Source organism: Sturnira hondurensis, unplaced genomic scaffold (genome assembly GCF_014824575.4).
Source record: "Sturnira hondurensis isolate 20B ecotype Veracruz unplaced genomic scaffold, ASM1482457v3 Scaffold0020184, whole genome shotgun sequence".
Classification (NCBI taxonomy): domain Eukaryota; kingdom Metazoa; phylum Chordata; class Mammalia; order Chiroptera; family Phyllostomidae; genus Sturnira; species Sturnira hondurensis.
Genome location: NW_028092815.1, coordinates 3,278,381 through 3,303,836, shown reverse-complemented (window position 1 = coordinate 3,303,836; position 25,456 = coordinate 3,278,381). Strand labels below are relative to the sequence as shown.

Below are 25,456 nucleotides of genomic sequence, written 5' to 3'. Positions count from 1 at the left end.
AGACAGACTGGCTGACCTCTGGAAGGGCTGCCTCTGAGTGTCTTCAATTAACATATATTTTTACTGTGCCTGGGACACACATTTAAAGGAAACACCTTCCCCAGATTTCTAAGACGAGTGGAACTAATGATACAGAGGGCCAAAGCTCTTCTGGTTATAGTTCTGTAACTGTCATGTGTTGAGCACTTCCCATAGGCCAGATAGGATGCTAAGCCTTGTGTGTGCATCTTGCATGTTCCTTAAAACTGCCTCTGAGGTAGCTGTCATCACTGTTTCCACTGAAGCCTGGAGAGGTTAAAGACCTTCCTCAAGGTCATACACTCAGTATGGTGTGCAACCTGGATTTGAACACTAAAGCCCTTATCTACTACATGCCCCCAGCTGCTGCTGTGAGTCTGCAGACATCCAAGACATCAAAGTATACTTGAAACACAGCCTTCTACCAGGCTGTGCATGTGGGGAAAGGACAGAGGAAGGTGGTGGGCTGCCCACAGTGACAGGAAGGCAAGGGAGAGGGGACATCCTCCAGCTCCCCCCATACCAGCTAAAGCCAGTGAGGCCTGTTGGTTGCCAGAAAGCAGCCTGGCTTGTGCATCCCTTCTAGTTAACCATCTGCCTCCTCGTGCCTATTGATAACATGTAGCACATGGTCAGCTGCCTGTGAGAGAGATGGGATAGATATCAGCTTATGAATCAGATGTTCTCTGGTATGTTCTTGTTCTCTCAGTAGAAATGTGGCAGGATTCAAAATAGAATTAATCATCATCTGACTTCACAGTGTCAGGGGTTGGTGTCTTCAAAGGAAACATCATAACTTCAGTCTGCAAGCTGTAGCTAATGAGGCTGGACTCTGAATAGGGGGCCTTAGGCCTTGAGCCTACAGCCTCAGCAGTGGCTGGCTGCAGGTAAGAGTGAGAAAGCAGAGGGTGTGCCTGAGGCCTGCAGGGGTTACGTCTTCAGAAAGGAGACCACCTGAAGGAAGGCAATGTTTCTGGCCAGCCAGGAAGTAAGCCCAGGCACCTGCCATCTGTCACGTCAGCTGAGTGGTGGGTGGGCTAGTTCCAGAGTTGGGACTACCCTGTGCCCACAGGTTCCAGAGCTGTGTGGGGGGCACTCAAAGTGAATGTGTGATGAATGTGATTTCAGTGTACAAAGATGACCTGACCTACATTTTTTAATTTTAATTGAATTTATTGGGGTGACATTGGCTCACAAAAGCATAGAGGTTTCAAGTACACAACTCAGTAAAACACCATCTGCACACTGCATCCTGTGTCCATCACCCCAAGCAAAGTTCTTTCTGTCCCCATCACCACCTTTGCCCACCTCCCCCTATCCTCACCCCCTTTCCCTCTGGCTATCACCACACTGGTCTGACCCACTTGTGAAGGCATTATTCTAGGAGTGGGGGTTGATGAGCTGAATAATCCACACCCTCCTGCCTGGTTTCCCTGTAGAGGGCCAAGAGGGACCTTGGGGGTCCAGGGCTCCAAGTTCAGGCCCATCTGAGGACAGCTAGTCTTCTCCCCATGACACTGACTGGCTTCAGTGGGACTCATGCCTGTAGGACTCAGCTTGCTGAGGTAAAACTTGGCTCAGGCCAGGTGATTGGATGAGGACCCTGGGTTCTGGGAGAATTCTCCTGAGCTTCTAACTGTCACTGTCCCAGGTGGGATTTCTCCAACTGCCTCATCAAAAGCAGCAATCCCCACTCTTACTCACCATAGATATCTGAAATTTTGTGGATTTGTCTGTATCTTTACAATCTGTCTCCTTAGTACCCTGTAAGCTCCTCAGGAACAGAAATTGTGCTTCCTGTTCCTACCTTTTGTACCTGTGGCTGAATAAGTACTCAAGAATTTGTTGCATGAATGAAAAAATACTACTAAATGGCCCTGGCTGGCGTAGCTCAATGGATTGAGTGCGGGCCTGTGAACCAAAGGATTTCAGTTTAATTCCCAGTCAGGGCACATGCCTGGGTGGCGGGCCAGTTCCCAGCGGGGGATGCGCGAGAAGCAACCGTACATTGATATTTCTCTCCCTCTCTCTCCTTCCCTTCCCCTCTAAAGATAAATAGATAAAAATCTTTAGAAAATAATACTAAATGAACCCTATCTTCAGAGCTTCAGATTGAGAGTCTTCTCTGCTTAGAATCCCCTCAAGTCCCATCACACACAGAACCAAGTGCCAGCTCCCTAGCCCAGTGCTCTGCCCCTGCCAGCCTGTCCAGTTTCATTTCTTGCCATGCCCACCTGTATGCCTCCTATGTGTTAACCCAGTAAATCCCAGATTTTGGTATGTATGCATAAGGCCTTGGGATCTGCTGGAAATGCAGAGTCCTGGCTTCAGCCCCGGAGCCTCCGATTCAGCTGGAGTTAGGCAGGGTACAGCACCCATCACCGTTTCAAAAGGTCCCCAGGAGAGTCCCATGGCAGGTGTCCTGTGGACCACACTTTGAGAAGTGATGCTTCTGTCAAAAAGTACACTGTGGGCAATTAGCTGAAAAAGCCACACAGTTTCTCCCCTCTGCACCTTTATACCCATGGTGACTTCTGTCTGGAATATAGCCTTTGCCCCATTCACAGATTTTGCCCAGAAAATGCCTATGCATCCCTCGAGACAGCTTGATGTTTACACCTCAGTCAGGTACACTACTGTTTTCTTTCTCTCTTCATTTAGTGAGTCTTACACATACCTTTCTTGGAGATCATTCTGCTTATTTCTCTTGCTCTCCCCCTCTTCTCCCAATACTGTGTGCTCTCAGAAGAACAACTCGTAGTTGTTTTGGGACCCTCCGTGCCTAGCAGAACACCTGACAACTAGCATTGATTTGACTGGAATGAGATCCCAAGCCAGGTGCTACCGAAGCCCAGGCCCCATCGTCCCTTCCTAACTGCTCTGTTTCTGACTGCCCGGCCTTTCCAGGAGTTCTCGCTCCAGAGGATGGACAGCCTTGTGGATGATCGTGTCAATATCCTGGGATTTTCCATTTTCAATCAATCTCATGCTTTCTTCCAAGAGTTTGCTCAGAGCCTCAACCAGTCCTGGCAGGAGAACTGTGACCATGCACCCTTCCCTGGGCCTGCGGTGAGTATTGCCAGAGCCCTCCCTGACGTCCCCTCACCTCCACACACCCTCTCTGTGGGCCGGCCTCCAGCACATGCAGCCTCCTGGAGCCTGGCTTCCTCAGGCGCAGCTCAGAAAGAGGTGTGTCCAAGTGCAGGTGCTGGGAAGTAGCCACAAGGGAAAAGCATCTCCACTCTGGTGAGCTGGCAACAGCACAGCTGCTGGAGGGGACAGTGGGGTGGGTGGCTGTGTGTAGGCACCAAGCTGCCAGTCAGTGATATCTGTGGCCTTCTGTGGCCAGACTCCTGGCGATTTTACTGTTAGGAACTGCCCAAGTGTAGAACCCAAGGCTGTTACTGTTGGAAAGGCCATAAGCTGATCCTTTGCCTCCTTTTTCAGTGAGGAGCCCAGACACTGAAGCCCAGGCTGGGGAGGGGAGGTGCGGGCATCTTGTCCCAGGGCAAGCACAAGGCCTTTTGCAGGGTAAAGCTAGGCTCTGAGATGCCCAACCCCCAGTCCAGTGCTCTCCCTGCCACTCTGGACCACTGCCCTGAGGAGCAGCTCGACCAGACATGCCTCTGTGTCCTCGCCCATATTCTTCTTTCTTGTGCCTCCTTTCCCCATGGGGTGTGTGATGGAAGCAAATGTTTCCTTGCCATTCTCCTCAGGTTTGATGTCCTTACTTTGTGGGGCAGGTCTAATGCATTTGTTACATCCATCAGTTAAAAGATAGGTTCTTGGAGACGGGAATTTCGTGGCTTTCTGGGTCCTCCCCTAGCTTAAGACAGCATTTGTGATGCTTGTAACAACCTTGTGAGGTAGCATCTCTACTTTAGAGATGATGGAACTGAGGTCAGAAAGGTTAAATAAGCAGCTCAAGGTCACACAACCAATGAACAGAGGAAGTAGGATCAGAACCTAAGCCCTTTGAGTTTACAGTTCATAGTTTTAACCACTGTGCTATTTTGTCATTCTCTAGGACTATTATTCCTTTGCCACGCTGTACTGTACATTGGCCTAGCAAAATGAAAGCAGTTAGTAGGTATTTGTCAGAGGAATGAATGAATGAGTGAGTGAGGCAGGTGGAATAATGAGATAAAGTTATAAAGAAATGGAAAAGAATTAGGTTTAGGGGATGGCAGTGGAATCGGGTACCTTCCTGGAGTGGGACATTCTCTGGTGGGCTTTTACAATAGAAGTGAGCCTTGGCCAATCACTTCAGTTGGTTGTAGCATTGTCCCATTAGTGAAAGATTGTGGGTTTGTTTCTCAATCAGGGTGCATATGTAAGTTATGGGTTTGATCCTCGATCCTCAATTCCTGGTCCAGGAGCATATGATTCCCAGTCCAGGCATGTACAGGAGGCAACCAATGGATGTTTCTCTCTCTCCCTTCCTCTCTCTCTAAAAACAATGAAAAAGAAATATCCTTGGGTAAGGATAAAAAATAGAAGTGATATCTGTCTTCAGTAAGATAGTCTCAGAAGTGAGGACAGTTCTGGACATTGGGGCACGTGGGCACCTGATTAGTCATCAGCCAAAGTGGTGACCTAGCAGCAGGCCTACTGAAAGACAAAGTGACCTTCTACCAAAATCTTTGTCTTTTTGCATTGTTTAGCCTTTGGGAAATCTTAGGAAGGGAGAGGTAGCTAAGGGGTCAGAGCTCATGTAAAGCTCAAGGAGTTTTGATCAGAAGAAACAGATAGAAGAAAGGGGCTTGAGAACTGAGGTCATAGAGTTTACAGAGTACATCCTAACAGGAGGTTTTTGACCAGAGTGAGGTGAGACTCCATAGGAAGAATTTGGAAGGGGATCCTCACCCCCATTAGGGCTTGAGGGACAGGGACAGATGTCCTCAGGTACAGTGTCATGGATAGAACCAGGCTCATCTCTCCTGGCAAGAGTACAAGCCCTGTACCCTGTCCTTTTCTGCCATTCTCAGTCATCACTCCAGATTCTAATGAGGTGCTGGTGCACAGCACAATATTAGGAAAGGAAACCAAATATTCCGCCTTCTCTCCAATTCAACCCACTCCACATTTCTGTTCTCAGTTCTGCCAATAGAGAGTGGGGACGGCTTTCCAGAGGAGGGGAGGTGAATCCTTGAGGATGCTTACTTACTGTGTAGGGGACACTGTGTGGGGGACACTGCACAGGGTGTCCAGGCTGCAAATGCTGACTTGCTCCTGGGTAGGGTACCTGTCCTGAGAACTCAGTGCCAGGCAGTTTAAAAGAGAAAACTCTGACTTCCTTCTTCCCCTTCCCAACACAGCCTCAGGCTTCCTAAGACCTTAGAGTCTTATGCTCCCCAAGAATGTTTGGGGGGGCCATATGGGAAGTGGCTGGGTCCTCTGGAGTCACCCTCTGTGCTGGGGGTAGAGAACAAGAGTACAAGCAGGCTGTGTCCTACCCACTCTGCAACTTCAGTAGACGGTGGAAGGAGAGCAAGTACAAGCCTTAGGCCACAAGGAGCTGCTAGTCCTGGGTCACCGTGGCCTGTGGTCCCATGTCCATCAGCATTGTCTTGGCCAAGATCCTGTGGTTTTCTTGCCAGTAAAATGGGCCCTGTGTTCTTCTGGCTGAGGAGATAAGGGTGCTCATCCATTTGCTTTCACCTCAGCTCAGAGCTAAAGAATACTGTAGCACTTGCCATGAAATCATCCCACCCTGACCTTGGTTTCCTCCTCTTGACCGCCTAGTAACAGATACGAGTGCCTGTGCGCTCTTTTTTCACAGGTGAGGAAAATGAGGCACAGAGGCAATGGCTGGCAAGGAGACTGGGGCTCTGAGGCGGCCTCTCAGTGACAGAAGGGCATCCAGCCCTGGCCTCTGCAGCCTTGCAGAGGGAAGGGCGTGCTGTAAGAATTCCTCCTGTCAAAGAATGTGGAAGAGAAGCTCAGGTCTTCAGACAGCAGCCAATCTTTCTCAAATCTGTCTCTACCAGGCTGAAACTCCCCTCGCCAGCCAGCAGCCCCACTCTTCTGTTGTCTGGGGAGCCGGGAGGCCACGAACAGTCAGTGCAGAGAGCGCACCTGGCTTTTGTCTCCTGTAAACAGGCTGCCACCAGCTCCCACATTGTCAGTCAGTCCGTGGGGGCTGACTTCCCTTCCCTCTCTCCTCGCCTCCTTGCTCTTATCTGTCTCCTTTTCTCCTCTCCCTTTCTCTCGCCTCTCAGTTCCAACTGCTCTCTTTTTTTCCTCTCACCTTTCCTCGTGCTCTCCTGTCTATCTTCCTCTGTCCCATAACCTCCTTTCTTTCTCTTTTTGTTCCTTTTCTCTCCCACACTTTAGAGGTCCCTCTTCACTCCTGGCATTTTCTTCTCTCGTGGTTCCATTCTCCCAACTTGCGTGCCCCCTTCACAGTTGGGCTGACAGAGTTCCAGGTGAAGCTCGCTGGGGGTCGGGGGTCAGGCTGTGGGCACGGAGAGGGAGGAGTAGCTGAACTGAGGAGTAGCAGGGAAGGAAGCTGAGTGCTGCCCACCAGCCTGAAGCCTGGGTGGTGGACCGCATGCTGCAGGTGTGCTTCCCACCTGAGATGTCCCAAGGAAGGGGTGTCCTGCTGGAGGCACACACCCACCAGCCTCCCCTGCCATTCCTGTTCCTCACACTGTAAACGTGAAAATCATCAAGATAACAGATCATTAGATTAAGTAATTAGAGTTTATGCTAAAACAGATGTGTGTAAGTATTTACTTCACGGAGTAAAATCCAGATTGTAGGAGCTTATTCCATGAGCTTGTGACGGTTCCTATCCTGGCATTGCACTGGCGTTAGAGTTTAAGCTGCAAAGGTTCAGAGGCATATGGGCACCAAGAGGACCCTAGGAGTCCAGTGCTGTGGACTATGTTAGGTAGAGGAGGATGTGTGTTTAGAAGGTATTTTTATTTTCATTTCAGAGAAAGGGAAGGAAACTCGGCCACCATCTCCTGAGTCAGATCAACTCATCTTAATTCATAGTGTCTTTCATTACCCTAAATAATTTACAAACAGCTCAAAAGAACATAGCAATGAAGAACCAAATGAAAATATAAGAACAAGAAAATTGAGGATTCCTTGCCAAGCAACATTTTTGCCGAGAAAGAGGAGAGTGCTTTAAATGAGGACTGAGACGTTTGGGGGCTCGGATGTCTGGAAGAGGTAGGGACACGAGAAGCAGAGACAGGACTGAGGAGTGGTGCACAGAGATAGGCATTCGTGGCTGCAGCATGCATGGGGGCCATGAAAAGGAGGGGGAATGGGGTGAGAGACTGGTGGGAGACAGAAGGGGACAGTCCAGAAATGGAGACATAGAGGGAGCCCGGTTTTGTTCCAGAACTGGTTTTCCCCAACTGCTTCCCAGAGCTCACTTAGTAAATAGTATCAGAGGGAGGGGGCAGTAGGAACTTCTAGATGGAGCTCTGATGTGATGTGGGAAAGTTGATGAGAAAGATTATAGGCTTTCCCGCCACCGGAGGTGGAACTGGGTGAGGGGAGGAAACTGGCAACTTCAGGAGAGGCTGGAGGAGCATGAGGTGGGAGCTGAGGTGTCAGGGAGCAGACAGAAGACCGAGGTGTGAGTCCCGGGCAGACTGGTGGATCCTGCATGAGAGGCTATCTGGTTGTCTGTGGAGGCCCTGAGGAGACAGCCAGAGGGAGGAGATGTCTGAGGCTTGGGAATGTTCAGTTCAGATCAGCCCAGGCCAAATCACAGACAGGATCTGTGAGGCCCAGAGCATGCTAGGGACATAGATGTCACTTGTGTCACCACGTCACCTCTCTGAAGGCAGTACACAGATGGAGAGGTGCTGGGCTCTTGAGGTTGCTCCTTCCACCTGTTCCTGCTCCCCATGCCCCTTGCTACAATTGTAATTGCTAGAAGCACTCAAAAAAATCCTGAAGGCTCTAAAGTTTGAGACACCAAAGAACACTGGAAAGAGTCACGTGCTGATTTCCCAGCATTGAGATCATTTTCTAATAAGAGAGCATCAGCCAAGAAAACCTCATCCAAATGGAGTGGGGATAGCAACAACCATGTGGCAGGAAGGAACTAGGGGCCTGGGAGGAGGATGTAAGAGGCGGGTGGCATACTATGGCTGTAAGTCTGCAGTGATGAGGGTCTCCACACACAGCCTGTCAGAAGGGGCCTTCAGAGGGGATGAGGCCCAGGCCTCTTTGGGGGCTTGGGTCAACCATGCTCCCAAGAAGACGGGGATCCCCAGAGCCTCAGGACTAGTTAGGGAGCTCTTGGTTTTCAGTAACAAAGTTCCTGACTTAAAATGCCTCATGCAAAAAAAGGAAATGTGTTATTTCAAATCACAGCAAGTCGATAGGCAGGGCAGAGGCCAGAACAATGTCATTGGAAACCTACATTCCTTGAGTCTCTGCTGTCATCCTTGGTGTCAACGTCATGGTCAGCCTGGAACTGAAATGACTGCTGCTGGTTCAGGCACCAAGTCCAGACACAAGAATGTCCACAGGAGGAGGGAGTGTCTCCCTTAGAGACAGGAAATGCTTCTGAGGACCCATCCCTCCCTCCAAGCCTTTGTTCATGTCTCATCAGCCAGAATGGGGTCACATACTGAGTCCTTCATCACATATTGTCATGGGGATGGGAGATTCTTGGACCACCCAGGCTCACCCAGGAGCTAGGGCTGAATCAGCTGCCCTGAAGCACATGCTTACTTGGGGGAAGGGGAGGACCCCTAAATGAAATAAGGCTGATATTAGGAAGAAGGGAACAATGGGTGCTGGGTACCCTTTCACTGCCCTATCTGTCCTGCCCTTACAAGTCCTATTCCAAAAAAAGTTCCAAATAGTTCTTAACTGAGGGGTTAACATGAAGACAGTCAGATTAGGAGGTGAACTGAGCGATGACCAAACCCATGGTAGCAGGGAAGCCTCTAGCCACCAGCTTTCATTGTGCCCAGCTCTGGCCCAACAGTCTCCTGCTCCTGTCTGTTGTTGAGAAGGTAACCACATCTGGAAAGATTGCTCATGTTGTCCTGGAGGCTTGACATAAGCATCAGTGTGATGGAGCAATGACATACCCGGGCTTCTGAGAGGTAGATGGGAAGTGAGGTGGAAAGACAAAGCTGCAAAGAAGGGTGGAAACCAGACTTGGGGAAGGGATGCTAGGTGTTTGTCCCCATCCTGGCTCTACCAGGGTCCTGCTTGGTGCTGTGGGTGAAGGGCAAAACTCCTTCAACCTCGGTTTCTTCATGTGTAAAATAAGAGAGTTGCACTATTTGATTTCTAGGATCCCTTCCAGTTCTTATACTTGGTGATTTTGAGGGTTTCAGAATGGAGAAATTAACTGGAAGAAGGTGGGCTAAATGTGAGTTTAAAATATCATTTAAGTAGCCAGACTATAGGGGGGCTGAAGCCAGTATAATTAAAGGTGATGTCCTTACGAAGACATTTGTCTCTGTGGGATGGAAGAGTCTGTAGCACTCGTCATTTCCATACATCCTATTGGCAAGGTAACATGAGGGGCCCTTTAATAAAGGAGCCCATGTGCTCAGGGAAAGGACCAGCTCAGTTATAACCTGGCCAAGAAGCATCAGGTACCACACAGGTGAGCCTTGAAATCAGATGAAGGAGCTAAGCTGCAAAGGGGAAGGGCCGTGGCAGGGAGAAGGCAGATTATGATGACTAGTAGGAGGGACTGGGAGGAGCCTGGCCAGTTAGTGCAGCACAGCAGGACTGCTCAGGTCTCCACGGAGCCTGACCACACACTGCAGCTGCCCTGACCGGCTTGTTCTGCAGGCCACTGGTGGTTTCAGGACCAGGCTTCGGGAAAGCAGGGGTGTTGGGCCTGGAGTGGGGTGGTGATGCAGAAAACCTGATGTAGGCAAAGGGGACACAATGGCTCATGCATGGCAGTAGGGCCTTGGTAAAAGATAAAGGGTCTCTGCCAGATCATAGGAGCTAAATAAATGTGGGGAAGGAGAAAAAAGAGCTATAGAGGAAGAGGAAAACGGGTGAGTGTGTGAAAGAAAGAACACACTCGCCAGGCAATTTTGCAATGCAACTGAGCTTGAATTGGGATACAGATTTTATTTGGCTGGACTTTCCTGTAATTGCCTTTTGGAAGATGATTCCGTCGGCCCAGCTAGTTGCTATTATGAACATCCTTGCCCCGTATGTACCAAAACTGTGAATGAAATGAGTCATTCTTTCCAGCCCTTTAGCTCTCTGTTCTTACTACTCCCCAGCACCTGAGTTCAGCCAACACCTGCTTGCCAGACACCTGCTGACACTTGTCTGCACCTGGGGTTCATAGTCCTGTCCCTCAGGAATGGTGACCTCTGACACTCACAGTTCACAGAGCACTTTGACAGACATGTCAGGCAGGGCCTTGCTTTCACAGGAAACTGCTGCTCACTCCCAAGTTCAGCAGCCGGCCTGGTTTACTCAGTGCATGAGGAAGGGGGGGGGGGGTCTAGACTCTGGTTTCATTGCTCCTGGTTTCAAGCCCCTTTTCCTTCACCTCACTGTCCCAGATGCTAGCATTCTGTATACAAAGCTTGAAAACATCCAAGAGGGCACAAAATGGCCTCCCTGCCTCCAACCTTGGGGATCCCAGTGCCTGAGGGCCCAGCCAGTGTCCGAAGTCACATGGGGAGTGCTCTCGACCATTTCTCATATTGGAAGAAGAGGCTTAGAAGGGATAGTCTGCCGTTGCCTATGATAGAATGTCACAGTTCAGTGGAGGAATCTGCTTTATAATGGGATGGAGCACAGGTTTCCTGTGTCTGACGTTGCTGGTCCCAGAAGGCCTCTCCTGCCTCCCTGGGCCTCCCCTCAGGACCGTGCAGTATTGACCCTACGGTTGTTCACACTCAGTGGACTTCCATGGTCAGAGACGTCACCTCTGTGGATGGCACATCCCAAGGACAAGTATCTTCTGTTTCTCTGCTTCTACCACCTTCATCCCCACCCTCAGCCTTCCGTTCCCCAAGGGTCCCTAACATCTACTTAAGTCGATAGAGTTCAGCCTAAGCCTTTTGGGTAGATTTCACCCCAGATTTAATTTGTCTCCATAAATATGTCACGGAGGCCCACCACCTGCCAGGTTCTGGTGCAATGTACTGTGCAGGGCCCAGAGACTACGGCCTCGTGTGTCCCAGCCCTAAGAGTCTGCACTGTAAAGGGAGATAAAAATGCGGACAAAAAAGAACTGCCTCTTCCTCTTGCTTGTAAGCCTCCCAAAGCATGACCCTGCATCTTTTCTGATTTCTTACATTTTCCTCTTCCATTCTCACTTCTTTGGCACGTCCCTGGAGTAAAGAAAGAAAAGGATATCCTTGGAATCATTGGGCCCAAAAGGCTAGCCTATTGGTCCAAGCCCAGAGAATCTTTCAACACCATTATCTGTCTGGCCCAAGCACCTGGGCTACTGGGGAAAGTGGAGCTAGCCCAGAGACAGAAGGTAGGCCAAAGGCAACAAAGATGCACCCTTATTTCTTTCTGTTTTGTGTTTCTCTTTCCCTTCCTTTCCTTTACACCTGTCACTTCCTCTCTCTGCTCTTCCTCCCCCTATCCCACTCACATGACCCCTCTCTGGTGGACTGCCTGCTGCTCCCTGCCCACTTCCCAGCTCTCCTCAGCCCTGCTATTCGATGCCCTCTACGCTGTGGTGACTGCGGTGCAGGAGCTGAACCGGAGCCAGGAGATTGGTGTGAAGCCCCTGTCCTGTGGCTCAGCCCAGATCTGGCAACATGGCACCAGCCTCATGAACTACTTGCGCATGGTGAGGGGGCTGGGGCTCTGTGGGACCACACCCAACCTGCCAGCAGAGAACCCTTTCAGTCACTCCTTTCCAGGCCTCCTCAGTTTGTCACAGCCTCAGATGACACAGTGATCTGTGGCAACTCCATTCAGTGGATCGTGTGTCCCCTTTGTTCCCTAATCCCTAAGATCACCCAGAATCCAAGGCAAGATTGTTTACAAGACAGTGGCCCTTGAGAGCCTTTGACTGTCAGGGCTTCCTAGATTCCAAGCTTGGAAACTGACCCCTTGGCTCACAGGTGGTCCCAGCGAAGCTTGTATAAAATGGGGATGGATGATTCTGCTATAGGCCATGATCCTTCGGGCTCAGTGCTTCTAACTTGGTGCTGGGCTCCTCTATTCTCTGTCACATGTCCTCCGGTGGGATGGATTTGCCTCAGCCCACTAAGAAGACATCACCTGTTAGAGAAGCCTGAAGCAGGGTGGCTTGGATTTTGCATTTAAGTCAGGTCATCCTGATTTCTTGCAGTCTTGGGATGGGTGAGCAGCTGCCCAAATAAGATGAAAGCTATTAACAACCTAGGGCATGGAAGAGGGGCTCAGGGGAGTCTGAGCTTAAGTTAGCACCTTGTTGAGTTGTTTTATGCAGCAACTGTGAGGACATGAGGTGCAGGGCATCCTTCTTCTCCTTCAGCCCTAGCCAATTTGGAGTCGGTTGAGGAGACATCACAGTAGTCTCAAGAGCCTGTGGCTGAGAGATGGATGGAAGTATGGACCTTGATGGTGTCCCCTGTCTTGGTCATACTACTTAGGCATCCTCACACAGCACGTGTAGAATGCTTGCTTGGGCCAAATGGAACACTGGCCTGTTTGGTGCTGTAACTCACTCTCTCTTGGACAGGTAGAATTGGAAGGTCTCACTGGCCACATTGAATTCAACAGCAAAGGCCAGAGGTCCAACTATGCCTTGAAAATCTTGCAGTTCACGAGGAGTGGTTTTCGACAGGTAAGCCCGGCTCTGATGCCCTGGTAGCAGACCTCCTCTCTGCCCATCTCTATGCCCCTGTCCATTTCTCGTCTTTTTTTTTTTATTTAACTTTGTTCAAGTACAGTTTTCTTTCTTGTATTCCCAGCCCTGCACCCCCCCAGTGCTCCCCACCCCCCTCCCATCTCCGCCCCCCGTCTTAGTTATTGTCCATGTGTCCTTCATACTTATTCATGTGAGTCCATCCCCTTTTACTCTGTGGTTCTCTCCCCTCTACCCTCTGGACCCTGTCAGCACGTTCTGTATTTCAGTGTCTTTGGTTATATTTTGCTTGCCTGTTTGTTTTGTTGTTTAGATTCCTGTTAAAGGTGATATCATATGGTATTTGTCTTTCACCGCCTGGCTTATTTCGCTCAGCATAATGCTTTCCAGCTCCATCCATGATGTTGCAAAGGGTAGGAGCTCCTTCTTCCTTTCTGCAGCATAGAATTCCATTGTGTAAATGCACCATAGTTTTTTGATCCAGTCATTTACCGATGGGCTCTCTTCTAGGCACAGGTTGAAAAATGGGCCACATGTCTGCTTTTGTGAAAATTAAACAAGTGCAAATGTCTATTGTTTGTCCCTGTTCTAGGGACAGACGACAAAGTACAAGTGTAATATAATGTCATTAGTGATTAGTGTTACAGCAAAACATTACAACAGGGTAAGGAAATGAGTTTGTGGAGAGAGTCATGATGGAGAAGCAATAGTTAGGAAAACATAAAACTCACACCAAACCCCAGACCCACTCTGTGGGAAGCCAGATTGAAGGCTTTGAAAAGCTCCTTTTGGCCCTCAGCCAGCTTCCTATTACATGTGTGATGGTGGAGGTGGCCAGTGGCCCTGATCCTGCCCTCCACTTGAACCACAGCTGATTAAGCTCACAGTGCCACTTCATCATAACCCCTGCCCCAGCAGCTGCCCTTGGGGCTGACTTCTCTCAGCTTCCCAACCAAGGATTACATCATCAAGAAACACCAGCAGCAGCCACCAGCCACTGCTCCTCCTTCTTCAGCCCCACACATTGTTGGCATAGGGCTGGGCTGCTCAAACCTAGGTGTGTACAGGAGTGACTGGTGGTGTTTGTCTTAAGTGCATATTCCCCACAATTCTGAGTTAATAAAACTGGGTGCGTTCCAAGTATCTGCATATTCTTAACTTCCACCCAGACAGAGGATTCTAGTTCAGGTGGCCCTTAGATCCTACTTTGATGGTCACTGCCCTGGTAGAAGATGTGAGTGAACTGCAGCCTCTCTACAGAGAATTCCTTCTTGACCTCACTATATCCCACCCACCCCTCTGAGCTAACGCTGGATGGGATCTGATGCTAAGTGGCCTTTAGAGATGATAGTGCTTTTGACCTCCAGTGCATGAAGGGTCACACTCCTGATCGGACATATAAATTGGTTCATAATAATCCTCTTTATGACCAAGTTTTCTTCAACAAATCTGGTGACTGCCTTGCTGCTTTCCTGCCTGGTTCAGCAGCTGTAAGTGCTGATGGGAACTCTGTATGATGTGCATGAACCCAGCTGGAGCTTCACAGCATGGTTCCCCGCACCCACCCTGGCAACTAGTCCCTGCCTCCTGACACGTGTCCTTCTCCTGTCAATCATGGAATGAAGAAATGGGTCAAGGAGTGATGATTATTTGTGCTTCTCTTCCGGGGTGGGCAGAATGCCACTGTCTCTGCTCTGATATTCCATCTCCATGTCCAAGGTGATCCTGGCAGAGGAAGAAAGAGTTACCAGGAGCAGGGGAATGTCATTTCTTGAGTACCTCTTGTGTACCAGTCACCACATGGTCACTTTGCACAGATCACACCTGATCTGGAGAACATCCTCTCTGGGGTGTCCAAAGCCTTACTTCACACATGAAGAGACTGGGGCTCAGGGAAGGGAAGGAGCCTGGCTAAAGGAAACTGCTAGCAAGGGCTTTAGGGAAAAGCTGGAATTCTTGCTCAGCTTTGTCCAACTCCAAAACCCATGTTCTGTGTCTCCCACTCACCCTTCCTCATTTTCCTGGAATCCCTAAGATCTCACATCCAAACCTTTTACCCAGTTCTCTTGCTTGCTGCTACCTGCTGCAGGCCAGGGGAGCTCCAGATGGGCAACAGCCTGCTGGGCTGGGCTTTCTCTAGTAATGGTGTCTTCCCATTTGGATCTGGTTTTGCATTTTTTTCTTCCTGTCTGGACTACTGACTATTAAGAGGTAATTTTGATTATTTAGAAAGCACCATGCAGGGACACAGTGGGTTATAATTGGTAAAATGTCTGAACCAAATACCATATTCCCTGCTGGTGGCTGATTAAGGGATTATTACAATTTTAAAAATAGTCTTTCAGAATTCAGAGTTATTTTATACCATTTTAAAAATTACTATTTTGATTCTGTGTGGAGAGAATTTTCCAGTCGGGACTCTGCGGAGCTTCCACTGAAGCCTGTTTGGGGAAAGATGTTCCCTGCACTGTCCTGGAAGTGACAGTTCTGAGCCTGAATCGTCTCCTGGTTTATTTCTCTCATGGGTTAGAGGTCAGTAGTATTGCTTCCAGTTTCTCTAGCTCCATCCTCTGGTTTTTGCCTGTGTGAGATTTCCCATCTCCACCCCATTTTCTCCCTCCTCATCCCCCAGAAGACATCCTGGGTGGTATTGAAACAGTATAATTTTCCTTCCTGAATTCGGAGAAATCATAGTTGAAAGAAGCAAGAAAAAGAGAAGCACGGTATTAGAGGGCCCATTATTTCCTTCATTTAACTTGCTCTAAAGATCAGAGGTTTTGAGCAGCCCCAAGTGACTTTGTTAGGGCTGTAATAAGATGAGCACATCTTTCATCTGAGCATCTGAAATGGTTTAACAGGCTATAATTAATCCTTAGGGAGAGGGAAGGCTCAATGAGGGGCGCCTGGCTTCCCTAGCTAAAGATGTAGTTGTCAACTTTTCCACTGGCTCACTGTATATCACAATGGGGATAACTCAACAGTCTTTAACCACACAGTGAAGATGGTAGCCTTTCAACATTTGGCCTGGCTAACCCGAAGAATTATTGAAACTAGAATTGCATGGCACTCTCTTCTGCTTACCAATGATTGGGTAGAAAATAGGCTCTACTCACATACTGATAATAGCTAACATTTATTGAGTATCTGCTACATGTTGCACTGTGCAGAGTGATGGCCATATGTATTAAAATGTTTCATCTTTTTATCAACCATACCTAAAAGCCATTCTCTCCATCTTGTAGGTAAAAAAAAAAGGAAAGAAAGAAAGAAAGGAAAAAAACTGAAACAGAAAGAAAGTAATGTGTACACATCGATGTACCTAGTTAGTTACAGACTTGAGAACCGAGTCTGGATCTGGCTGTCTCTAAAGCCCGAGGTCTCCTCACTCTGAAGCATGGCCCTAGCACATACTGTTGCAGACCTTCAAGGCTTAGTCTTCCAACACAATGCTCTCCACAGTGTCCCTGAGAGAAACAGCCACTGGCCCCTCCCAGAGCATGCCCTGGGCTGGGGAATGCACCACCTCCCAAGAGACACATTCCAAAGTCTCCCAGGCACTGGGTCAAATCTGCCTTCTAATACTACCTGATGAAGCAACCAAGAATACCCTGCTTTGGGGTTTTTTAAAATTAGCTCTTTAAATATTTGAAAATAGTTTGATTTCACTTCATTTCTTTCTTCATTCATTTCTAAAATTTAGCATAAAAAATTTGAGTCTCTGTTCCTGTCAAAGGCCAGGGAAGCAACAGAAATGAGCCGCAGGATCTTCAAGAGCTCCTAAACTTGTGGGAAAGCAACACTTGCAGCCAACAGTGCTCAGCTTGTTCGGACCTTAGATGTTTTCCTCCCATAGTGATTCCCAATGCAACACGGACTCCAAATCTCTTACCATGAAAGCTTTTTCATTTGTCTAGGTCTGTATTAAAACTTGAAGCCTTCATTGGGGACCACACTCTGGAAGGAGCTAAATGGCACAGAGCTGAGGGCACTGGGGGACTGTCACCTTCCTCACCCCAAACACTACATTTCTATCAACCACATCAGCTTGCTTCCTGGAATTAGTCTCCAAACTTTTTAGTCATTCTAAACTCTGGGCCTTGGAGTCCATTAATTTCTCCACTTGCTTCCCTTCTCAAATACCCAGGATTATTTTCACATGAACTTTTCATAGAAACCAGCCCTGAATCACCTATACCTTGGAACTATGATCCATTTAACTCTGTTCCTATGGAGATAGAGAGATTGGCAGAGCTAGCCAAGTGGCAAGTACAAAGCATTATGAATATAGCCATATCTCGTTTTCCAAAGCTGGTAACTCCACTTTCCAAGGAGCTGGTTTTCTGGATTGACTTGAGTGTCATTCTAAGCAGAGGCAGAGGGTGGAAGGGATGGTGTTTGTGAGTCACCCTTGCAAACCAAGAACTCAGGCATCCGGTGTCCTCTAGAGGTTTCAGGGAACTGGCTCTGACATCCTGAGGTTCCTGCTCGCATTGCCAGTGGCTGGGTGGACAGGCTGCCTGTCTCTCTCCTACATCATCCCCCCCAGAGCCTTCCTGCAGGCATGCTGGCCCCTTGCCAAGGAGGCCTGGGCTGTGTTGTGGCAGCAGGGTGTGCTCTGGCAGCACTTTTGGGCTGCACAAAGGCAGCTGCCTTTCTTAGCACGTCCTCTGCAGCTGCAAGCTCCAGAAAGCATCTTCTGTGACTTTGATAGCAATTTTAGCAGACCTCCTGATAGGATGCCCTTCAGTTCCCCCTCCACACATCTTCCCCCACTTCAAAAGAAAACAATGACAGAAAAGCCTAAAAACACTTTGTCAGTTAGAGATTGTGCTGCTACAGCCTGACTGCGATGTGGGAGAGCAGCGAAGAGGTGTCATTTGTTTGTGGAGAGGTTCTCTCCCCAGCCCTCTTGTTCTGAGCCTCTGTGATGACAGCTCAGATCCCATCTGCACTCATGGGAGCAGCTGCAAGGCTCAGACAAGTTGGTGTGCAGGATGCTGCTCCACAAGTGCCATGGTTGCAACTGTCAGACACATGTTTTTCTTTTTAGATTTTATTCTCAATTACAGTTGACATTCAATATTATTTTGTATTAGTTTGAGGAGCATAGCATAGTGGTTAAACAGTCATATACTTTACAATGTGGTCCCCTCAGTATTTAAAGTACCCACCTGGCACCATACATAATTATGACAATATTATTGACTATATTCCCTATGCTATATTTTGTGACCACCAATCTGTACTTCTTAATTTCTTCACCTGTTTCACTCAGCCCTCAGCTGGCCTCCTCTCTGGCAATCATCACTGTGTTCTCTGTGTCTATGAGTCTGTTTGTATTTTGTTTATCTATTTTGCTCTTTAGATTCCACATGTAATTGAAAACATATGGTGTTTGTCTTTCTCTGACTGACTTATGTCATTCACCATACTAACTCTCTAGGTCCATCCATGATGTCCCAAATGTAAGATTTTATTTTTTTTAATGGCTGAGTAATATTTCATTACATATATATATATATATATATATATATATATATATATACACACACACACACAGTTGCACCTACATCTTGGCTACTGTGAATAATCCTGCAGTGAACATAGGGATGCATATTTTATTTCCAGTTAGCGTTTCAGGTTTCTCTGGTATATACCCAGAAGTGGAATTGCTGGGTCATAAAGTAGTTCCATTTTTAACTTTTTGAAGACACTCCAATACTTTTTCCTATAGCAATTGCACCAATTTATAATCTCACCAGCAGTGCACAAGGGTTCCCTTTCTTCCACAGCCTCACCAACACTTGTTGTTTGTTGCTTTATTAGTGACAGCCATTCTGACAGGTGTGAGGTGATAACATTGTGGTTTTAATCTATATTTTTCTGATTATCAGTGACATTGAACATCTTTTCATAGGTTTTCTAGCCATCTGTGGGTCCTCTTTGGAGGTTTGTCTATCCAGGTCCTTTACTGATTTCTTAAAATTGGATTGTTTGGTATTTGGTTAATGAGTTGTATGAATTCTTTATAAATGTTGGATATTAACCCTTTATTGTGTGTCTCATTGATGAATATCTTTTTCCATCCAGTAGGTTTTCTTTTAATTTTGTTGATAGTTTCCTTTGCTGTGCATAAATGTTTTAGTTTGATGTTAGTCCCATTTGGTTATTTTTTCTTTTGTTTCCCTTGTCCAAGGAGATATATCAGAAAAAATATTGCTAACAGAAATGTCAGAGGCTTTATTGCTTGTGTTTTTTTCCAAGATCTTAATGGTTTTAAGTCTTACATTAAGTCTTTAATTCATTTTGAGTTTATTCTTCTGTATGGTCTAAGAAGGTAGGTAGTCTGGTTTCAATTTTTGCATGAATCTTCAATTTTCCCAACACCATTTATTAAATAGACTTTGTATGTTCTTGCTTCCTTTGTCATATATTAATTGACCATATAGGTTTAGGTTGATTTCCTGGGTCTCTGTTCTGTTCCATTGATTTATATGTCTGTTCTTATGCCAGTACAAGGCTGTTTTGATTACTGTGGAATTGTATTAGAGTTTGATATTAGGTAGCATAATACCTCTAAGTTTGTTCTTCTTCCTCCAGATTGCTGTGGCTATTCAGGCTAATTTTTGTTTCCATATAAATTTTTGGATCATTTAGTTTTGTGAAAAATATCATTGGTTTTTGATAGGAATTGCATTGAATCTATAGATTGCTTTTAATTGTTTTAATTCACCCTATTCACAAGTTGATATATACTTACATTTATTTGTATTTCTAATTTTTTGAAAGGGTTGTAATTTTTCAAGTACAGGTCTTTTACCTCCTTGGTTACATTTATCCTTAGGGTTTTTTTTTTAAATGTATTTGGAATTCTTTTCTTAGTTTGCACAATACGTTTTCAATTTGAGCAATTTGAGGGAGGAGTTTTCTGTAGATATGCAGATCCTTTGAAGCTGCTTTTCCAAGGCCTGACTCAGAGCACCAGGGAGGGGGGTGACTGCTAGAAATCAGGAGCTTCAAATGCCATCTCCTAGATGCAGGGGTGGGGGGTGGGTACAGACCTGACAAGACTGGGCAGGCTGGGCAGGCTGCTTGGTGGCTATTTCCCTTGAGAACCATTGGAGCGACTTTGCCTTTAATGAGGAAATTCAGAGGCAGCAGATTCTTGGGTGGAAGGAGGGGAGAAAGAGATGGGTTATTTGGGAGCTGCTTTGAAGGTTACTGAGAAGTCACTTATTTTTTTAATTGAGGAGCTGTGTGAAAGGGAATCATCGTGAAATTTTAAATAGTTGACAACATTTTATAGAATATTGTAAATTCTTAGAGGTGAAGGAGACCTGAAAGGTTATCTAGTCCAACTTTCCCACCAGAGAAGGGCGTGGGAGTGCACTCCTCCTGGGCTTACGACTCCACAGTGACTCCTCTTTGTATGCAGGGTAAAACAGCAGCTCCGCAGCAAGCCTTCCACTTGTGCCAGGGCCAGACCTGCCTGTGAATCCCCTTCCATGCCATGCCCCAGCAACGGGAAACAGTGTGTCAACCTGGGACACACCAGGTGTTCTCACAGCCCAGGCCTGCACCCCAGTGAGCAGGTCTCCATGAGCACCCCTGTTTCTCATCTGGCTTCTCCTGTTCCCATCTCTGGAACTTGGCTCAGAGAGCCCTCTCTCAGCAAGACTTCAGATGCTCCATTTACATGCCCCTTGTTCCTGCCTCTACTGGAGCATTCTCCTAGACATCACTTCCAAGGCTGGGGGTTCCTTGAGCACAGACCCAGCACCCTCTGCTGCAGGGGATGCTCCACACAAGCCTGGAGAAAGGGTGCGCAGTGACTGTGGGGCTGGGGTCTGGAGCATGCAGGGTGTGCACTGGGCCAGCTTTTCTGGCTCGAACAAACTCACATCCAGCAGGACACTGGAGCCCTGGGAACCTAGGACTTGTCATGAGAGTTCTCTAAAGCTACAGCTCCCCAGTTTGTCCAAAGGAGATTTCCCACAACAAGCTCCCCACTGACAAGTGGAATTTGAAAGTTCAAGTGGGAGGCCCCTCACATCACCAGTTCATTTCTTCCTTAACACTTTCCTTCTTTTCTCTGAGAGTAGTGCCCCTCTGGTTGATTAAAAGTCTGTGACGTAGCTCCTCCTGTGAGAGCGTCTGCACACCTGGCCACCCCAGGGTGACAGCCAAGAGCCAGATGAGCTGACTATGGAAGAGTGTCATCTGAGGGCTTTCTCTCCTCCTGTCTCCCTGGACCACATATGTCTGGTTCATCCAAAGCACCAGGTCTTCCTGCTCATCAGCTTCTACGGACAATTCGCTGACTATAGAAGCTTATTCTCACACTAGCCTGCAAACAAATGATAGCTACTTGTATTTTCAATGGAGGGCTGATTTGTGCAGAGGAGCAGGGTTTCTAAGTGCTGTTTTTTAAACATATTTCTTGTAATATGCCCAACGCAACCTGCCTGAGCTTAGCCTGGAGAAGTTTGCCAGTTCTTAGTGACTCCTTTTTGTGCCTCTTCAGCCAGCTCATGCCTGGGAGAGCTGGAACAGGCTGAGCTACTAATTTAGTCTCCTGTAGCAGTCTTCACCAGGCAGTTCTGATAAGACATGGAGAAGGCCACAGGCCAGAGGTGTGGGGAGAGGAAAATCCAGGGAGGTGAGAGGGGCTGTGCACAGAGGCAGGCACTTGGGGATGTGGAAAGACTTGGGGCCAAGGACCAGCTCTCACAGCTCTTAACATTCTGTCCCTCAATTGCTTCCTCAGTAAAAATGGGATGGTTGTCAGAATATTTGCTTATGTGCACCATAAAATTATTGTGAGAAGACAATGAAATTCTGTTTGTAGATGTACTTGAGGATTGTGCTCTGTTATACAACTTGCAGTGGTGTCATGCCTCGTGGACATGTCTGCTTATATATTTCTGTCTTTATATGTAGTATGCCTGGAGTCTGTGGATTCAGGGCAGAGAGAAACAAATAGTGGGGCTGAGCCATCTGCTCTCAGTGCTCCTGCTGCAGGCCTACAAAGACTGGCCTATGCCAGCCATGCCTGCTGGACATCACCTCTGCCAGCCAGTCCCTCTGTGCTTCCAGATGGTGGGCTTCCAGGGCCCTCCCTGACCTCTGTTGTCCTCCAGTCCTAACCTCTGCCCCTCCTCCACTCCAGAGCATGGCAGTCACCAGTTTTACTCCGCAACAGTTCTGGGTGGGTATGAAGTTGAGAACCAGTAGGCATGGCTGCTCCTGGGACAGTCTATAGCCCACGTAGGGCCTTCCTGACATGGCATTGCTCAGACAAGGGTGCTGATACCCTGAAACTAAAAACTCCCTGGTTTGCTAGAGCACAGTGAGGCTTGCCACACCCTGACTCCTACCTGCAAGCCTGCAGGCACCTAGGAACAGTGGAGGGCCATTCTCAGCTCTTCCTGAAAGCACAGCCATGCATGTTGTCCGACCCTCCAGCATTCCACTGACCTGAGGGACAGGTGTCCAACCCCATGAAGCCCAGAGGCTTCATTAGGACCTTCAGTTACATTGGCATCTGCTGCTCAGAGCCTGCCAACATCATTAGTACAACTGCTTTCCCAAGATACTCCTCTACCTGGTGAGTGTAACAAATGAAGCCAGGCGCTTTCTGCACCCCAGCCACGTCCTCCTCATCGACTGTAGTTATCCAGTAAGCGGAGGATTGCTGAGCAGGCCTGAGGTCTCTGGTAAAGTGTCCACAGCAGCCCGTGGGCAACAGCATCTAACCTCTGGGAGGTAAGGGAGTGATGTGCGGCTGAGTCTTCTATACTTAGACCTGCCATGCACCCACCCACCAGCTCAATTACTCCCACAAAATGTTCAGAAGAGAGTCCGTGAGATTTTTGACCAAATAGGAAAAAAAAAAGAGGGAGTTGAGATAGGTAAAAGAAACTATTAAAATCAGTAATTCTGTCCAAAAAGAAAGGTGATTTGAGCATCATCTTACTCAGGGAACTTGAACTTCTGAAAGCCTGAGCTCACTGGAAGGCCTCTGACTGAAGTCCCCGAGGGCATTGTCTGGGGGCTGAATGGTTGGTCAGAGCTGCCTGGGGAGAACAGAGCTCTGGGGCTGCTGCTGGATGTCCTGGAGACAGCCACTGCAGATGTGTTCTCCTCGGCAAGGGGTGTGGTGAAGGTTAGACCCAATTCCACTTCCTACCCTGGAGGCTGGCCATTCAGGATGGAAGTCCGGACACATCTTTACAAAAGCCAAACATTCCTGCACACCCTGCAGTTGATCCTCCTTATGTGTGGATTCCATATTTGAAAATTCATCTACTCACTAATATCTCTGTGTAACTCCAAATCAGTACTGTGGCACTTTCTTAGACTTTCATAGAGGAGGGAGAAATTTGAGTTGGCAGAAGGCATTTTCCAGCCAAGGTGGAACAAAGGAATGTTCTGCTTTCTCGTCTCATCTTTTGTTCTGTCAACAAGTTTCTTTTTCATGGTGTATTTAGTGTCATGTCTTTTGCATTATTTTTTATTTTTTGCTTTCTCTTGATGATTTTGCTATTTGAAATGACCCCCAAACTTATAGCTGAAGTTCTGGGTAGTGCTTTTAAGTGTGAGAGAGCTGTGATATGCCTTACAGAGAAAATATAGCTGTTAGGAAAGCAGCATTCAGGCATGAGCTATAGTGCTTGTGTTCAATATTAATGAATCATCAACATTGTGCGCTGAATAAAGTGTCTGTAGACAGAAGCACATTAAACGAGGTTATATCTTGATGAAAGTGTTATGGCCAGAACTCCATAGGAATCGACCCCTGTTTTCCCCCTAGGAGCAATGGCTCAATGTTTCCTAATTCAGTGTTTGTGGCGATGTTCTAGAATAGAACTACTGTGAGTAATGACAATCAGCCATAGTGAGTCTCAGTCAGGAGAGCCAAGACCAAAAATCAGCAAATGCAGGAGTAGCTGAAGTTTTCCCCTAGTGACCTTTTCTCTCTGCATTCACTACCCTATATCCTACTCTTATTTTCTCACAAGGCCCAAGGACCTCATCTGCCCTCAATGCCCTAGCCTTTCTTTTGGTTCCCCTGAGGTCAGAGTAGAATCTAAATTCTACACTCCCAGGATTGAAAGGAATAATAAAGATCCTTTAGACAAGTTTTCTGCTTGAATGCTTGCATGTTTATCAATGTTTGTTCATGAGGTTCTTGAATGTCTCCAGTGTCAGGGAGCTCATTGCCTATACGAATACTATATTCCATCTTGGGAGCCTCTCATTGTTGGAAGTTTTTCTATCTATTGGGCAGAATTCTTTCCTTCTTAAGCTTCTTGCTTTTGGTCCTCAGTCCTGTTTCTCAGGTCCATGTATCTATTCCATTCTTCCCATGACTGCCTTTACCTTTTTCTTCTATGATGCAATTTCAATCTCTTTATCTTCCTGGTCAATGTCCTTGGAACACACTCCAGTTTGTTGATACTCCACTTAAAGAGTGGTGCCTGGAGCAATGTGCAGAATTTCAGATGTGGTTTGAGTAGAAGAGCACCCTCTTCCTTTGCATGGAGCTATCATACCTTTATAAATGAGTGTGTGAAGTTGAGAAGACTGTGAAGTGTTAATTAATACTTTTAGATTTACTTCTGCATTAACCAAACACATTGTCAGCTCCAAGAGGAGGCACTAGTGGAAGAAAGGCAGGCACTGGCCACAGGACTCAGAGACAGCTGTTTCTTGGCAGGTGCATCTCTCCAGTGGATAGCCACTGGCTTCAACTCCACGTGTACATAGCCATGCTTTCAGTGCTCCCTTACCTGCCCCTACAGGCACCTGTCTGAGGTCCCTTTATGTTGCTCCTCTCAGGCCCATTTCTCCCAGCCTTAGCCCTAAAATACTTTAAAAACTATGCCATATTATACATATACCCAGCATTTTCAGGAATTTATGTTTGAGCTGGAAGGGGATAGACTGTATCTTTTTTTATAGGTAATGTAACCAAAGATTAAAATGACATGACTTTCCAAAAGCAATTTCATAATCAATTCAGCAGGTATCTGTGGAGCACCCATTATAGGCCTGGCACTGTCCTGAGAGCCTGAGGCCCACAGGGGATTTGTAAATGCCATCACTAAATAAGCACGACACCTTTCTTGGCACTGGGGCTGTGACGGGGAGCAAGGCAGTCTCCTCTCTATTGCAATGTATTGTCTGGTGGGGGAATGGGCTTGAAACAATTACCTGAGGAGTTATTTGACTACAGATCTGATTAATGCTGTAGCTGGGAAGTTCCAGGGACTGTACATGAGTCCATGTGATAGGGGACTTCACTGAAGCAGAGAGGTTGGAAAGGTGACATTCTGGGTGATGCTTGATGGACGACTGAGCTTCCTTAGTTGAAGGGAAGCCTGAGGAGTCTGCTCTGGGACTCAGAGACCAGACCTGGTTGATGGCGGAGCCAGGCCCAGAAGCTGGCACTCCTGATATTTCCGTTTTTCTGCTGTAACCCACTGTCCCTCTCCTCAAGATTTAATTGAATATCCTCTTCAGAATACTAAGTCAATAAATGGCAAGGAAAAGCAAAGGCTGACTTTAGGAATAGGGACTCTAAAGCAGGGTTACAACAGCAAATGCCCATGGGTAAACAATCACAATTTGAATGTTTACTAAGTGTTTAACTAC

The 25,456-nt window shown here is 47.4% G+C and overlaps 1 protein-coding gene across 1 annotated transcript in view; it reads left to right on the top strand.

The window, feature by feature from the left end:
- GRIK4 (glutamate ionotropic receptor kainate type subunit 4) overlaps positions 1–25,456 on the top strand; it is a 315,020-nt gene that overhangs the window by 215,847 nt on the left and 73,717 nt on the right. Inside the window, exons 8-10 of the mRNA XM_037029059.1 lie at positions 2,926–3,087; positions 11,642–11,794; positions 12,674–12,778. Of these exons, the coding sequence (XP_036884954.1) occupies positions 2,926–3,087; positions 11,642–11,794; positions 12,674–12,778 (420 nt within the window). The remainder of the gene's footprint in view (positions 1–2,925; positions 3,088–11,641; positions 11,795–12,673; positions 12,779–25,456) is intronic.